Here is a 17,541-nt window from a genome sequence, read left to right as displayed (position 1 = left end):
AACACGTTCTATATACCATATAAATTTAGAGTGCTGCCACTCTGAGAGTGCAAATCATAGGCCAAGTTTGACTTGTTGTTGAGAAATTCTAAATATCTATCTTGCCTCCTCAGGTGTTGTTTTGGCTAAGTAAAGCAAAGGACAGTCTTTAAGGTGCTAGTCACATGATCTTTTCGAAAAAATAATTTGGACCCATTATGAAATACTTTGCAGGATTGCTGTTCATTTCATTCATTTTTGTTGTTTGTTTTATTGCTTTACAACTTTATGGACAACATTTTAACGGCTAGCACTTTTGTTTTTAAGGGGAAGTTCAGATATTGTGACATTAGGCTTAAACTTTGAGTTAGCGGGGGTTTAATTAGTCGGTGAAGTTGATTTCAACAAATTCTGTGCAGTTTGTCAGTTGTTTGTTAGTTTCAAGGCTCCGGAATGGCTAAGCTAGCGCGAGTCAATAGTGCCTGCTTAGCATGCAAAAAATATTAACAGATCTAACATGGTCATCATTGTTCGTAATACCCATGCGGCCAAAACAGTGTCACACCAAACTGCAGTAATTAATTCCATTCTGCAAGACTATTTTTTTAGATGCGTAATGCGACCACAATAGAGATGAGTGCTTCAGCTACTCATGCCCAGTCTGCTGGGGAGTCCCTTTCGTTCCCACAACAACAAAAAATAAGCGGTGTGATATCACTCCGCCTTTCTTGTCTAGACAGTCTGTTCCCTGCAGAGCTGCTGGATTACAAATGCTGCTGTTCATACTACAATTACTGACATGCAATGGTAAGTTTCAATAACTTTATCCTGAAAATACAGCCAACGCTATTGAATGCATGGTTCATCAGTGATTCTCATGCATGCTTTTGTTGTTTTTTATCGGCATGCTAAGCAGGCACCACTGACTCGCTCTAGTTTAACCACTCCAGAGCCCTGAAACTAACAAATAACTGACAAACTGCACGGAATTCGTTGAAATCAACTCCACCGACTAATTAAACCCCCGCTAACTCCAACATTAAACCTAATGTCAAAAATTCTGAACTTCCCCTTTAATTCATAGGAACGTCAATTATATGCAATGACCTTTTTTTTTGTTTTACCTCGGGTGGGTGAGTGCGTGCCCCCCGCCCCTCAATCTCCGTCTATGGTGCAAATCATGAGGCAGACCCGTATAGAAACTAAATAGAAACGCAGACGTGGACCTCGAGGCAAAACTGTGTAGGTCAACAAAAGAAAAGACCCAAAGAGACACCCTTTTAGCTGTAATGCCAGTGAAATGGACTCGTTTACAGGCTTTGCTTATCTTTTGCGAATGTGCTACCATTAACAAAGGTTAGGGATATAATTGGCAAATTACCATAGGTCCATAGGTAATACCAGTCCCATGCGATTAGGGTATAGGGCTTTATAGTCCCAAAAATACAGTAAGCCTAAATGTCTATTTACATTTTTTTCCGCTCTTCTCCCTCAGTTTGTCTTCAACTGTTGAAGCTATTGGGTGGAGTATGGACTCTCCTCCGTGCTTACAAGCATCCTGGCCTGGAAATAGAGGGTAACAACATACAAGCTAAACGGGCACAAATACAACCAGGACAATTATGTCCAAAAGAAAGAAGAAACAAAACAACATGTTTTTAAACAAACAAACATAAACAATAATTAGTTGGACTGAAGGAACAGGAGACCCGCCGACGGCCCAGTGCGGTTCCTCCATGCGGTTGGTGCATGTTTGTCGAGGGAGCACGGGTTCTGCGCTGCCAGCTCGCCCCTCTCCACGCCGCCCCGTCTTCTTGTCTGATCACTCGCACGCGCGCACACACACACACGGAGAATTCATTAGCAGCAACAAGTTGAATTTGGACTTTTTCTTTAGTCACATACTTAAAGGGTCCTTTGTTTTTTATGATTAGGATGATTATTTTCAACTCCTTTTATTGTTTTTATGTATTTTAACACACATTTCGGGATTTTATGTATGAATTGATATTTATATGCAAGACATATGTGTGTGCGTGTGTGGAAAGCTGTTGAAGCATTTATTCCATTACTTGAGATTCAGCGTGAGGTCAATGTACTAGTACACTCTTTGTCTTTGCTACATGTAGTAGAAAAATTGGGAAAGCAGACATTTTATGCTAAACTTTCAAAATTAGACATGAACCCCCTCTCTACATGCAATTAGTATATTTTAACTTTTTTCAAAGTTCTGTCTCTCGCTCTCTGATTTTAAACTTAAAAATATAATCTAATTAAACTAAATTAAAAAATTAAAATTAAACTTAATCTCTAAGGTTTGCATCTAAAGTCATTTGCACCTTTGTATGTAGACCCATTAAATTGTTTTATATTTATACTAGGGCTGTCAAACGATTAAAATTTTTTAATTGAGTTAATTACAGCTTAAAAATTAATTAATCGTAATTAATCGCAATTAATCGCAATTCAAACCATCTATAAAATATGCCATATTTTTCTGTAAATTATATATATATTCTGTAAAATAAATTGTTGGAATGGAAAGATAATACACAAGATGGATGTATACATTCAACATACGGTACATAAGGACTGTAGTGGGCATTTCACTCTACTGTCATTTAAATCTGTCTATGCTGTCCTCACTCCGAAGCGTCTACTTTTTCCAAAGCTAGACAGCTAGTGAACGACGCCATAATAATCAGACTTCTTCCTTTTTCATCTGATTTATTAATAAAATGGCCTCAAACCATTGTCCTCTTTAGACCATCGTAAAACTACACAAAAAAAAGTACAACAGCATTGCATTAGCAACAACTTTAGCTTAGCACGCTACACAGGTTCACTAAACATAAACAAAAAGTGTCTCATACAAACAATATAACATTTCGCTTATTAACATAATATGTACATTATTTACAACAACCATACTTACGGACAAATCTTGTCCAAGGATCATATAAGCACAACATTACAACGTAGGCGTCAGCCCGAGACGTCGTGCAGCCATATTGAACTGGCAAGACAACAATAAACCATATCGCAAAGCGACCACAAGAGTTCGCTGTTAGACAGCACAAAAAGCCTTGCTGTAAAACTTACCAAAAGGCAGAATACTGTCTGAGCGGGACATGTGCGTTAATTGCGTCAAATATTTTAACGTGATTAATTTAAAAAATTAATTACCGCGCGTTAACGCGATAATTTTGACAGCCCTAGTTTACATATTTAAATGTTCAGATTTTAAGATTTGAATGAGGCAAAATAAGATGCTTTTTCTCTCAAATATATGATACATGTGTATATAATATACATATATGGCAGAAAACACTCAGGTGACTTGAAGAGCCGCTCTGAGACCCCCAATTTAGCCAACTTTCAAAATTGTCCGATATGCACGTGTGATACATCATTGGAGAGCTTAAAATCTCAATTTTCTGGGGGAAGAAAAATTTTGAACAGGAGGGCATTTAAAAAATAAAAATTTCAAACAGCAAAACACTATCTGGAGGTGAGAGCACGCGAGAGCAGAATTACAGACGCCATGACTTTAACGAGATATCGCGTACTTACTTTGTTTCGATCCAAAAACTCCATGTCGCATGTATCACTGAGTGTCAAGACACAGATGTGAATGGCCACAGCTGGATTTTGGGGGGATTTTATATGTGAAACATGGTCATATAACAATGGTCGCGATGCAGAAATCACAGACATCAAGGAGTGGTTGAGATTTTCTTTTTCAAATATTTACCTTTGTAAACGTTTTTTTTCCCCAATTTTTCTTTATTTGGATCGATTATTTATCATCTAACATATCGGAAAAAATGTGACAGAAAAAACAAAAAACTTTAGAATATGAGAGTGAATAATTTTTCAGTCGTTTTTCAACGTCAAAGTCAAGTTTTTGTTTTTGTTTTTTTTTAACGAAATATTGGACATCAGTCAATGTTTTAAGCTAAAAATGACAGGCATTTTGAATAATATAATTACCTTCGTTTTATGGCTGGGTTGAAACAGAAGCGGTTGCACGAGGTCTGTAAACGGGGGTTTTCAAGGTAAAACAGGCAAATTAGAAATAGTTCGGGGGCTTAATGCGCCATGAATCTGCTATGGCAACATAGACATATTGTTCTATCAAACACAACAGTTGTTTTGGCTTAAAATACAGCAGTTTCTTTTAAAGAGGAGTGCAAGAGCAGAAAGTGCGTTTTTAGTCTCGTCTGTGTTTTCCGCCATATATACTATATATTTACATATGTCTATATATGGCGGAAAACACTCAGGTGACTTGAAATTCAACTCAGAGACCCCCAGTTTGGCCAAATTTTAAAATTGTCCTATATGCATGTGTGATACAGCGTTGAAAAGCTTAAAATCTCAGCTTTCTCGGGGAAGAAACATTTTGATTGCATTTAAAAATATATATACTTTAAACCCCTGAACCCTAACTCGAGGTGAAAGCATGAGAGAGCATAATTACAGACACCATGATTTTAACGAGATATTATCGCGTACTTCCCTTGTTTCGATCCAAAAACTCTTTGTAACTTGTCTCACCGAGTGTCAAGACACAGCTGTGAAAGGGCACAACCGGACTTTTAGGGGATTTTATGGGTGAAACACGGTAATATAACAAGGGTCACAATGCAGAAATTGCAGACATCAAGGAGTGGTGAAGATGTTCTTTTTCAAACATTTACCGTTTTAAACTTTTTCTTTTGTTTTTTTTTTCAATTTTTCTTTGGATCGATTATCTAAAATATCGGTGGAAATGCGACAGTAACAAAAAAAAAAATACAATTAAGCGCTAGTTATAAGGTAGATATCAGTGACCTGTTTACAGACACAATTTTTTTCATTGTGACGTAATGTGTTTAAAAGTTTAAAATATTCGAGTGAATAATTTTATACTTGTTTATTTGTTTAACTGAATATTAAACACCAATTAATAATTCTAAGCTAAAAATTATAGACATTTCGAATAATAAATATTACTTACCTTCTTTTTATGGCTGGGTTGAAATAAAAGCAGTTGCGCGGAGTCTGTAAACGGGTGTCTCCAGGGTAAAACAGACAAATTAAAAATAGTTTGGGGGCTTAACGCGGCATGAAACTGCTATGGCAGCATATAGACCAATTGCTCGATCAAACACAACAGTTCTTTTGGCTTAAAATACAGCAGTTGGTTTTAAAGAGGGGTGCAAGAGCAGAAACTGCTTTTTCAGCCTTGTCTGTGTTTTCTGCCATAAATATATATATATATATATATATATATATATATATATATATATATACTGTATATATAGTCTTTAATTAAAATCTTTTTAAGTATCAAAATATATTTAAATTTCAGTATTTACATTTTAACGCTAACTTCAGAAAATTTCACTCCAAGGATTGGTTCTGAAATGTGTTTGCCTTTGTAAGCACACCCATCATAAGCTTTTGCAGCAGTGGTAGTATTAGCAGTATATTATATATATTAGTATATTGTAGTATTATTAGCATATCACTGCCGTCAATGGCTAGCAGATGTTTTACTGGTGAGGAAAAAGAGCATACTAGTGCATGGACATAGACGGGTTTCCATATATGCGCGTGTGTAAGCATGATTCCACGTCTCCTGGCCTATACTGTTTCTCCGACTGTTGCTCCTCTTCCTCCCTGGTCTTAATCGTGATGATGGTGATGATGTCGTCACCCCACGTCTCGTGTTTATCGTCCATCCGGGCTTGCCGTACTTGTGCGTTTTGCTTCAACGAGCATGTTTGCGGACTGTCGGCTGAAACGCGAGGCAAAAAAATATATATATTAAAAAAAAAAAATACATGGCATGATGGAAGGAAGGAGCTTTTCTTGCTGAAGGCAATCAACCGGCAGGTCCTTTCTTTGTTGTAAATGTTGTACTTGTTGTTTAGTGTTTACGATGTTTTGATTAAAGTCAGAACTGGGGAAAAAAAAGGGTTGAAAGTGCTGCAGCCCCTTTGCTACTGTCGCAATCATACCAGAGTCACATGAGCACATGCAAGCAAACGTCGTCCCTTTAAGAGAAAACATATCACATTTTTTGCAACATACAATATCATGTTTCCAAAATCCATGTCAGCTCAACTCTAGGCCACCAAAATGACATACGGTGTAATTATTTTTTTTTACTCGTTTTTTGGGATTTTTTTTTTTCATATTTTCTTTTTTCGACGCAGTTATGTCACTAAAATTGTATTACTTTTTTTTTTTTTTTTAATCTTTAAATTCAACGTCGAATTTTTTCCGTGTCACTCCAATTCTCGGTAATTTTTTTTTTTTTTTTTTTGTCATTTTACGTTTGATAATGTCATCAAAACTTTTAAAAGTTGGTTTCATTTTTAAATAAAAATGTGTTCTTAATTTTCGGTATTGGTTTCCCCTGAGATTAAAATATTTTCTTTATTTTTTTCCTTTATTCTTTTTTACCCATTAATGTTTGATTAATATTTCCATGCTTTGTTTTTTTTTCCTGATGGATTTCCCAATACACAATCTTTTTTGTTTTGTTTTGTTTTTTTAAATTTTACTTGCATTTTACTCTAACCCGGCACCACACAAACACATATTTAATTGTTTTTTTAATGTTCAATATTTTTGGTTAATTTTGTTTTAATGTTTTTGCACGTAGAAAGACACAGGTAACGTTGTTATCCAATTTCTCTGTTTTTAACTGTCATTTTTCTAGTTTTATAGTCCTTTTTCCTGGCTATGATTGATAAATCATTTTTTAGACCTTTTTTTCATATTAGTATTTATTTTTTATCAATATTTCTCAATTTTATGCTCTGCATGTTTCAGTTTTGTTTTGTTTTTTTGTACATATTGAGGATGTTTTTGCATTCAGATGTCACTCCATCATCCATTTGTTTTTCATCCTGACATACAAGACAGGGTATGGATCCACTATTGAGTCTTAATGTTGTACATACTGTAGTTGTCACGTGACCAAACAGGAAGTGATTGCACCAACTACCTAAACTTTACACACAATCATTCACTGTGTAGCTTTTGCATCCTATATGAGTATTTACTGTTTGCAGAGGGAAAGTGTGTGTTTTAAAGTTCTTGTCAAAGCAACAGCAACCGTACATAAATATGAAAATATATGCAGTTTTACATGACGATGATGAGGAAATATGCATGTGTGATTTTTAGTCATTTTTCACGTTTTAATGGATGGACAATTGAGAAATACTCATGTCACAGAGTAGACGAAAGCCTTATTCACTTAGTGGTGAGACTGCATTGTGGGGAAAAAAAATAAAACAAGTTTTGGATGTCGGGTTTGTTTTTGCATGGGCGTAAATTAAATCATGACAGTGGTACATTTACAAAGCTGTTTGTGTGGATGGTTGTTCTTCATAGCTTGGTTATAACTGGAATATTGAAATGTATTTCATTAAAAAATAGCATTTCAACAGATTTTTGTTGTGTGTTTTTATTACTACTTACAGTATGTACACTTTTTTTCACGTTTAAAATCATTGATACCTTTAAAAGGTGAAGATGGCAAATTCAAATGGACCGAAATGTACTACTCCACAGTGTCCGGGTCCCGAGATATACCTTATAATGTTAGTCGTTAGACTCGTTACTTTTCCTTCAAAGCATTTCAATATACTAGTCCTTCTCAAAAAATTAGCTTGTTTTGACAAAGTTCATTATTTTCTGACTTTTATATATTTTAGATTCATTACACACAACTGAAGTAGTGCAAGCCTTCTATTGTTTTAATATTGATGATGTTGGCAAAAAAGTCAAGAAAAAACAAAAATTACTATTCAAAAAAATTTGCATATCATGAAAAGGTACTCTAAAGAAGCTACTAACCTAATAATCTGAATCGACGAATTAACTCAAAACCCCTGCGAAAGATTACTGAGGCTTTAACCCTTAGATGCACAAGTTACTGGACCCTACACTCTTCCATAAGTGGGTAAAAAATGACCCATATTAGAACCAATGTGTTTTTATACCATTTTGGTGAAGAATAATCACTTGTATATTAATTAGTATGATATTTAGGGCCACACAAGAATGATTTCATGCTTGAAATATCTTTATGATTCAATTAAAATTTTTTGAAAAAAAAAAAAAAAAAACAGTAATAGACTTTATCCGTCCTTGTACTTCATCTTCAATGATGAAGAGCTCCCATGCATCTTTTTGGTGAGACAGCGGTACTAAGCCCTTGTGGAGGCACTGACCGATTTCTGAGGATATTGTTGCTCTGTGTTCTGCCCTGAGTGGGAGGTAATTCTCTCTAGTAAGAGCCTTACCAACTCATTCTGTTGGCCATGATTTGGACACTTTCTTCTTCAAAGGACACATAAGAGAAATCTTATGAGTCAGATTGATCCTGATCAGTTGGATTTCCAGGTGGACAACTGCCACTGCCACCTGTCTGGGTCCTCATCATCAGAAATTTAGGACACTTGAGTCCAACCCCCGTCACTGCCTCTCCATCATCAACATATGTAGGACCATTTCAGCTGTAAATCTAGCACAAATCGGATTTTTTCGTGTTTTTCCGAATCGACTGAACAGGAAAAGTCGCATAAAAGTGGACCATTTTCAAATTCGATCCAGGTCACTTTCATATGTGGTTAAAATCCCATCCGGACCACATTTTTCCAGAATGTGGCTGCAGTCCGAACTGTCAAGTCCTCCAAATTGGAATTCATGCAGCAAATAACATCAGCAAAGCGCGAGAGAGACAGGGTGCTACAGTAGCGGTGCAGCTGTGCATTAGCGTTAGCGCCTAGCTTGAACACGGCTTTTGGGGAAGGAGCGGGCTTGACAGCAGTCATAAAAAAATAAAATGGGTTGAGAATAAGCCTGAAAATGCTCGGTTTTCTCTCTGCTCCAATGCTCCTGCACACGCGGGCCTGTTTGCTCAGCGCATCTCGGACTGCAAATTAGAGCGCGTGTGTGATACTTGAACAGGCTCAATGGACAAAGGCAGTCTGAACGGGTACGCCAAAAAAAACAGCTGTGACAAAAAATCGGAATTGTGCATTAGGACCTGCGGTATGAACCTAGCCTTATTTAGCTAGCTAGTTATGAAGTAGGTTAATTTATTGATAAATAATAATAAAGAGTCATGAAAGACACACACAAAATACTATATTGACATAATACTTACAGTACACGTATCAGCTTGCTGTGTAAAATAATCTTCTTAAGGGATGTCACTTTATATATACCTAGTCAGTGTGGTCCACGGTAAATTTATTCCTGACAGCCAAAGTTGATAAGAATGAAAGATTCCCATTGGATTCCATAGAAAATGCATGTGGGTAATTTTTGACCCACTTGTGGAAGCTTAGGGTAGTAATACAAAGATGACAATTTCTTCAAATGTATAAAAAGTTCATCAAAAATTTGAATGCCATTATATCAAGAACATGTTTTTTGAGGAATACTTGAAATATGAATTGATAAAAAATTTTAATTCCAAAGATATTTCAAGAAAATAACCTCACCGGGTCATTTTTGACCCACTTATGCATCTAAGGGTTAAAAAACTCCCAGCCTGGTTCATTACTCAAAACCGCAATCATGGGCAAGACTGCCGACCTGACTGCTGTCCAGAAGGCCATCAGTGACCCTCAAGAAAGAGGCTAAGCCACAGAAAGAAATTTCTGAGCGAATAGGCTATTCCCAGAATGCTGTATCAAGGCACCTCAGTGGTAAGACTGTGGGAAGGAAAACAGGACAACAGGAAACGCTGCAAAACCAGAAGAGGTGGCCTCACCCTGAGAAAGATTGTGGAGAAGGGCTGATTCCAGACCTTGGGGGACCTGCAGAAACAGTGGACTGAGTCTGGAGTAGAAACATCCAGAGCCACCGTGCACAGGCGTGTGTGAAACAGCAGCAGAAGTGCCTGACCTGGGCTACAGAGAAGCAGCACTGGACTGTTGCTCAGTGGTCCAAAGTACTTTTTTCAGATGAAAGCAAATTTTGCATGTCATTCGGAAATCAAGTTGCCAGAGAAGGAAATGCCAAAATGCCTGAAGTCCAGTGTCAAGTACCCACAGTCAGTGATGGTCTGGGGTGCCATGACAGCTGCTGGTGTTGGTCTACTGTGTTTTATCAAGGGCAGTGTCAATGCAGCTAGCTATCAGGAGATTTTGGAGCACTTCATGCTTTCATCTGCTGAAAAGCTTTATACATTTTTCTACATGACCTGGTCCTGCTCACAGCCCCAAAACCACTGGTAAATGGTTTACTGACCATTGCATTACTGTGCTCAATTGGCCTGCCAACTCTCCTGACCTGAACCCCATAGAGAATCTGTGGGATTTTGTGAAGAGGAAGTTGAGAGACACCAGACCCAACACTGTGGATGAGCTTCAGGCCGCTATCGAAGCATCCTGGGCCTCCATAACACCTCAGCGGTGCCACGGGCTGATTGCCTCCATGCCACGCCGCATTGAAGCAGTCATTTCTGCAAAAGGATTCCCGACCAAGTATTGAGTGCATAGCTGATATAATTCATTGAAGGTTTTACTACTTTTTTTGTATTAAACACTTTTTTTGTATTGGTCGGATGAAATATGCTAATTTTTTTAGATAGGGATTTGTGGGTTTTCCGACTTTTTTGCCAAAATCATCAATATTAAAACAATAAAAGGCTTGAACTACTTCAGTTGTGTGTAATTAATCTAAAATATATGAAAGTCTAATGTTTTTCAGTACATTACAGAAAATAATGAACTTGCTCACAATATGCAATTTTTTTAGAAGGACTAGTATCAAGATCAGTAGGTCTAAACAGGTCACATTACTTTTCTTGGGATGGGCACAATAGTGGTGGACTTGAAACCTGGTGACCATAGGGAGGCGCCAGAGATCAACTAAATTGCAATCAATGCACTTAGTGTGTGTTTTTACTATTGCATGTAAATTAAAGTGCCCATGACACCAAAAAGCATGTTTATTTCATACTTTCCGCGGTATTTTATGCTCCTGAATGAAACAGACCGCTTGGATGTGTGTGGAAGCGATCGTTATATTTATTCAGTTTTTTGAATCCCGCGCTACGAAAATGACAGACTTCCGGCTGTGATCTCGGATTTAGGAAGAAGGCGGATGTGACGTGTACGGTAGAAGACCTCTTCGCTAGCTACCCGTGCTGTTGTGTGAGAAGGACTGCGGATTCGTCTAATTTAGCAGAGTATTTCCTTTATTTTTCGCACCATGCCGAAACGATGCGTTGCAGGCTTTTGTTCCAACGTCACGGGGAGTGATGTGAGCCTTTTTCGGTTCCCAAGAGATCCCGTTCGCCGGGAAGCATGGGTAAAGCAAGTACAACGAACGAGGGACAATTGGTCACCATCCAAATCCTCAGCGTTGTGTTCGGATCATTTTACTGAAGACTGTTTCGACCCTGTTCCTCTGCGGAAAGTTGAGATGGGACTTTCAGTGCAACATGCCAGAACCCTACTTGACACAGCTGTGCCAACAATTTCCCCCCGTCCTCAACATGGAGCTAGCGGCAGTGGGCAAAGCGCTCACAAATCTCTGAAGAGGAAGTCCGCTGCCATTGATAAGCGGACGAAAAAGGCTGCAGTTGAAGTAAGTAAGCGTTGTGTTTTATATAATGTAAAATACTGTAAACCCATTTCAGTGTGCTGCCAATAAATTAGCTTTAATTAAAAACCATCAAACAAAAAAATCACATTTGTTGCTGCTGTAATTATTTGCTGAATTATTCGCGCTTTACTATCAAACAATTCGTCTTGTTGACCTCAGAGGCTAGTGGTTATGGTACCTCATTTCATGCTTTAAATGATTTCTCTCATCACGTTTTGTGAATTTTGCGGGCTGCTAGCGCTAGCTGCGGGCTACTAGCGCTAGCTAGCGCTAGCTACAATTGTAATCGCGCGGCGTTTATTCGAGTGATTGAATTGTGTCCTTTTCTTTTCAGTCGATGATACAAGAATACCAGGCCCATTCAAAGACACAGTGCGAAAGTGTTAATCCAGACGCGGATAATCCTGAGTTGGAAGAATTTGCCGCTGGGCCAGCTCCTAAATCGGTACGTGTAATGTGTTTTACAAAATGTTATAAAACATTTCCACTCAAAATATGACTTTTGACACCTGGTGTATGTGTCATAATAACATTCCCTAAACCTTTCTGTCTTTGGTTTTGGGGAAAATTCTTATTTTGCCATCTAGTTATCAAAATATGATTACATAGTCAATACATTTGAGGCTAATGAATAACTATAAACTTGATGTTGTCTGTGTACCCATAGGTCGACGAGTCCTGTCAGGTTTGTCTTTTGCCACCAAGTCAGACTGTTGCTGTTAGTGCTGCTTTGCAACCTCAAAGACGACATAAAGGTAATTCGAAGTACATTTTCAGTTGCTTCTAATTTAAGGAATTACCTATCGTTGCTATTAACAAACTTTCAAAACATCCATTTGACTTGTGCTTATTGAATTAATATAATACAGATTAAAGAAACATTTTTTTTTTAATATATATATATATATATATATATATATATATATATAAAATACCGAGTAAGGGCAAAGTGTTTACTATCATTATAATGTTTAAATGATTAACCTATAATAGGTTGGAACTTATCCAGTGTAAGTTTTTCATTGTCATAGCTGCCTTCCAAAATACATCACAGGCCAAATGTTTGGACACACCGTCTCTCATTAGTGCGTTTTCTTTATTTTTGTCACTATTTACATTGTAAATTCTCACTAAAGGTAATAAAACTATGTGCAATTATGTACTCAGCCAAAAAATGTGAAATATAACTAAAACATATAATATTCTAGTATCTTCAAAGTAGCCACCCTTTTCTCTGATTATTTTATTTTATTTTTTGTAATATAAAATAAAAAATAATAATATAATTTTCAAGTCTGATTGTTTTCTAATTCATTTGTTTGACAGGCTTACATAAAATCTAAACTCTACTGCGGTTAAAATGAAAATTTTTATTGGGTTTCTCACACAATCATCAACATGTTATAGCAATAGGGGGAAGAAGATTGTGATCTATTGTGTGTATCTTTCAGGTGTCCAGACAACATCCGGGCCCCTCATGATGACTGTGGGTACCCAAACCTGCGTTGTTCACTCAGAGCTGAATGTTACCATCGACAGCTGGGACTCGGATGAAGAAATGTTGGTGTGCGAGGCTGATTCTGAGTATGACCTACCCACCGCACCTTCTGACTGCGAGTCCAGCGAGTCCGATTGTCCTGATATGGCTGCGGCCGACCCTGCGCCAGTTCCCAGCCGGGTATATCTAATCTACTGGGTCGCCCTCATTCAGCTCATTAGCCAGTGGGTCAGTTGTCCTGCGTGTGCCTGCAAGAAGGTCAACTGGGTCCCTTCTGAGGTCGGTACCATGTTGGTGCTGGCCTTGAAGTGTGCTGAGCCTGGATGTGGTCACACCGGAACATGGAACTCCCAACCATATGTCGGCAGAATTGCTGCTGGAAACATATTTCTTTCTGCAGCCATTTTATTTGCTGGTGCAACTGTGGGCAAAGTTCTGCGTGTGTTATCTCACATGGGTGTAGCTGTTTACTCCACTCGGTCGTACTTTCGCCATCAAGAACGCTACCTTCACCAAGCCATCAAAAGCGTGTGGCGAGAGCGGCAAATCTGGCTGTTGAGCCATCTACAAGCTGAGGGAGAGGAAATTGTTTGTGGTGGCGACGGACGAGCTGACTCACCCGGTCACAGTGCAAAATACGGGACTTACACGATGATGGAACTGCGGAAGCTAACCATCTTGGATGTGCAGATTGTGCAGGTAAATTAAACTTGTGAACAAAAGATGTTCGATATAAGCCTAATTCTTTATATATCATACTGTATGTTGCTTTGTTTTTTCCCAAATCTCAGAGTAACGAGGTAGGAGGTAGCTACCACATGGAGCCCGAAGGACTGGTTCGGTCACTGCGTGTGCTCGAGGAGTTTGTGCGTGTGGGAACTCTGGTGACAGATCGACATGTGACTGTCAACAAGCTCGTCCGAGAACAGTTCCCACACATTGAGCATCTTTTTGACATCTGGCATATTGGCAAAGGTAATAAGATTCATTATCACAGCTTTATTTATAGCATATTTTACACACCTACATAATTGTCTTTCCAAGGTTTGAAGAAAAAGTTGCAGAACCTCTCTAAGCTGCGTGGATGTGAAGCCCTAAAACCCTGGATTGGCAGTATCATCAACCATTTATATTGGTCCGTGGCGTCAACGCGACCTGGGGACCCCAGACTCATCCTCGACAAGTGGGAGTCAGTACTGAGCCATGTTCAGAATGATCACTCGGGCTTCAAAGGCAGTTTCCCCAGGTGCAGCCATGGTCCTTTGGAAGGTCGGGAACGGAAAAAGCCTTGGCTCACGCCTCGTAAGTTTGCATTCCATTACAATAAGCACACTTATACTATTTCGCAAAATGCTTCTCTGTTCAAGTACAAATTTGATTCTGTCTGGTATTTTGCAGACACCAAGTTGACCAATGAGCTGGAGAAGCTGATCTGTGGCTCCAAACTGTTGGCTGACATTCGCCGGCTGTCTCCAGTCTACCAGACTTCCCACCTGGAAGCCTTCCACAGTCTGGTGAACCATTTTACACCCAAAATGTTCGCCTTTTCTTACGAGGGGATGCTCAGCAGGTATTATTGTAACAATTTTCTGCTGATTTATCCAGTATATTATCTCATGTCTTTGTTTTTTGTTGTCCCAATCACAATCTGATCGATTAAGACATTTTCAATATGAATATTAATATGGAAATACTATTCCATCCATGTTTTTTTTTTTTTTTTTTTTTTTTTTTTTTTTTTTTTTTTTTTTTTTTTTTTTTTTTTTTTTTTTTTTTTAAGGACGATTGTGGCTGCTCTTCACTTCAATGAAAACGCCCATCGAGCCCACAGCTTAACCCGAGACGGAGTGGGGATTTATAGCATCCACTTTCCAAAATCAAAACAAGGCGGCCATGTTGTGCGCAAAGTTTTGGAGAACCCTACATTTGGTAAGTACGCATTACTAATCCTGTCAATTGAACTCATTGTTGTAAATTATTGGGTGTCATCGTAATGTACAAACCTTTGGACACTTTATTACTGGATACAGTGTCAAGTGTGTTTTTAGAATCTGTCCCATTTTTGCTTGATATTTGCAAGATAAATGGAATGGATTTCATGTGGAATTATCTCTGTGCATTTGTCAGTACCATTTGCTTCCCTTGTTATCAGAGTATGTTAGCGAGCTGATGTCGGCGGTGGAGAGGCTTGTGCAGGACGCGAGTGATGTAGAGCCGAATGAATTGGAGGCGATACCGGCTGTGCCCGAGGCCGGGAGGTTATCCCTCAGCAGCAGCTTTCAGCGACCTGACAAAGAACAGGCGGTCCGGGATCATGTCACACGTTTTAATGTGCCATGATTGAACCTTTAATTTTGTATAATTGTGTTCCCCAGTTCTTTCGTTGTCATCTTTTGAAAATGTGAGCTAGTTTTTTGAATTTATAAGGTATTATTGGTTCGAGCCCTGTTTAAATATGTTGGTATATATAAAATATAATGGCACACTTAAATTCCGGTGAATAAAACCATTTTGTGTATTTTTCCAAATCATTGTCTTGAGCTTGATACAGTAGCAATTGTTTTTTACTTGTATCAGCATGTCAGAAATAAGTATCTTATAACGTCCTTGCATTTGTCATATTTCCATATTCCATTCAGTACAATACTTTGTCATGGAAATATAATTTTTGTATTGCACTTAGCAAATATGTAATAAGACTAACCACTGAGGCTTGCAAAAATATTGAAGTAGAGATATTCTTTTAAAAATCACATCAGGATGACTGTATAATGAAACGATTACAATATTTTATTCAACTTGGAGTTTTAGGGAGGATTACAAGGTTGGTATCCAACAAACTCCGGTGATGGGAAGCTTGTCCTGATCTGCGCGACCACACAGGCTGGTAGAGGAACCCTGATCCTCCGCCCCAGGAACTCGTACACCCAGCGCACAAACTGGCGATACGCCGTGTAACGTTTCCAGCTGAAAGCACAATAGGATGGGGTCATTCATTTCCTTTTCCATTTGAAAACCAACACAGTAATGCAAACCGTTATTTTACATTGTAATTTGTGAGACAATGCTAACTAGCCTAAGTCACTGCCGATCACAAAAAAGGTTGGTTTATGAAATTCTGATCAGTGCATATATATGACACATACTTGTTTCCTGACTGGTCCTCATAATTTTGCCTGTAGGCATAATAGGCTGTCTGAAGGACGTCTACGTTCAGGCACACGGGCTGAAATCCAGGGTGCTGGGTAATACATTGGACCCCAGCCCCCTCCATCTTCTCCCTGACTCGCTCCTGTTCACCACAGCAAACGCACTCATCTACTGTGGGCATCACTGCACAGCATTCACATGAACACCTTCAGAAAAATAAATGAAATTTTAAATCTAAATGCAGAACATGGATTGTAGTGAAAGACTCCTTGCAAGAAAAATGTATTTTCTCAGGTCTCCACAAATTAAAAATAATAACAATGAAAATGTCACTATAAAAAAATGAACAGATACAGTGGGGAGAACAAGTATTTGAGACACTGCCAATGGGTTTTCCTATTAGCAGTGTCTCAAATACTTGTTCTCCCCACTGTGTATGTGAATAAAACAGAATATACCAAAACCGATTTAATTTTCAGCCACTCACCATGCAGTGTTGCCCAGTCTGCTGTGGTCATCCTGGGAGTTTGGCTCAGTCTCGTCTGTGTCGCTGCTTTCTGATTCCATATCTTTTTCCTCCAAATATGGCTCAAACCTATATGGCTGTATGGCACATACTTCCTCTGGATCGCCAATTATGTTTGAAAATTCCAAACTTGAACCAGAATCGCTGGAAAATGTTTCCTCCTCCATTGGGCTCAATGCTAAAGCTGCCTGAAATCGTTCTACCGCTGACGTCATCAGCAAGATGGCGGCGCCAGCGGGCTTTAACAGGAGGAGGGGCCTAACAGCACATTAAAAGTCTAATTTCTCGTTATCTGTGCTTTGCAAATTTGCTGTATATAGTCGAATCGTCTCAAAATATGATTCTAATTCACACAATAATGCTATTTAAGACTTTTTTTCTCGTGTCATATGCTCTTTAAATAAACATAAAGTGACCTCAACACAATTTAAAATACTCCGTAGGTCTCTTAGTTATAGGATTAAGAGAACAATGTTCAACCTCCACCCCTACTCCCTTTAGCAGAAATGAGACAGTTGTAGGGTACATTTTTTAAAATTTTTTTTTGGTAGTTTATTTGTTCGTACTGTTTTTTTTTTTGGGCGGGGGGGGGGGTCGTGGTTGGTGCGCTTAATCTTAATATTTTCTAATTATTTTAATGTATTTTCATATTTGTTTTCATAGACACTCATTAGTTTTTGATCACCAAGACGCACGTGCACACGCACGCACAGAATATTTTTAAACATACCGATTTTTATTTTTTCCACCAAAATATTTT

The 17,541-nt window shown here is 38.4% G+C and overlaps 3 protein-coding genes across 15 annotated transcripts in view; 2 read left to right on the top strand and 1 right to left on the bottom strand.

Annotated features, from left to right (window-relative positions):
- Positions 1–6,235, top strand: part of LOC130922706 (calcium/calmodulin-dependent protein kinase type II subunit gamma-like) — a 67,766-nt gene extending 61,531 nt beyond the window's left edge. For all 13 annotated transcript variants that reach the window (XM_057847657.1, XM_057847656.1, XM_057847653.1 and 10 more), the window contains one exon: positions 1,475–6,235. The gene's annotated coding sequence lies outside the window, so the exon portion shown is untranslated. The remainder of the gene's footprint in view (positions 1–1,474) is intronic.
- A 4,688-nt stretch (positions 6,236–10,923) lies between these two features.
- LOC130922535 (uncharacterized) lies at positions 10,924–16,527 on the top strand. The gene is made up of 9 exons (XM_057847324.1): positions 10,924–11,589; positions 11,942–12,052; positions 12,275–12,362; positions 13,059–13,804; positions 13,897–14,080; positions 14,150–14,407; positions 14,504–14,675; positions 14,886–15,034; positions 15,258–16,527. The coding sequence occupies exons 1-9, from the start codon at positions 11,212–11,214 to the stop codon at positions 15,443–15,445; spliced, it is 2,274 nt and encodes a 757-aa protein (XP_057703307.1). The 5' UTR covers positions 10,924–11,211; the 3' UTR covers positions 15,446–16,527.
- On the bottom strand, positions 15,577–17,242 carry LOC130922536 (uncharacterized). Its single transcript, XM_057847325.1, has 3 exons — positions 16,743–17,242; positions 16,252–16,461; positions 15,577–16,072 (listed from the first exon to the last, which is right to left on the bottom strand). The coding sequence occupies exons 1-3, from the start codon at positions 16,994–16,996 to the stop codon at positions 15,913–15,915; spliced, it is 624 nt and encodes a 207-aa protein (XP_057703308.1). The 5' UTR covers positions 16,997–17,242; the 3' UTR covers positions 15,577–15,912.
- Between the last annotated feature and the right edge of the window lie 299 nt (positions 17,243–17,541).

The sequence above is a fragment of the Corythoichthys intestinalis genome, chromosome 10, assembly GCF_030265065.1.
Source record: "Corythoichthys intestinalis isolate RoL2023-P3 chromosome 10, ASM3026506v1, whole genome shotgun sequence".
Lineage (NCBI taxonomy): Eukaryota > Metazoa > Chordata > Actinopteri > Syngnathiformes > Syngnathidae > Corythoichthys > Corythoichthys intestinalis.
The sequence above is the reverse complement of the archived record's forward strand: the minus strand, read 5'-3'. Positions and strand labels throughout refer to the sequence as shown.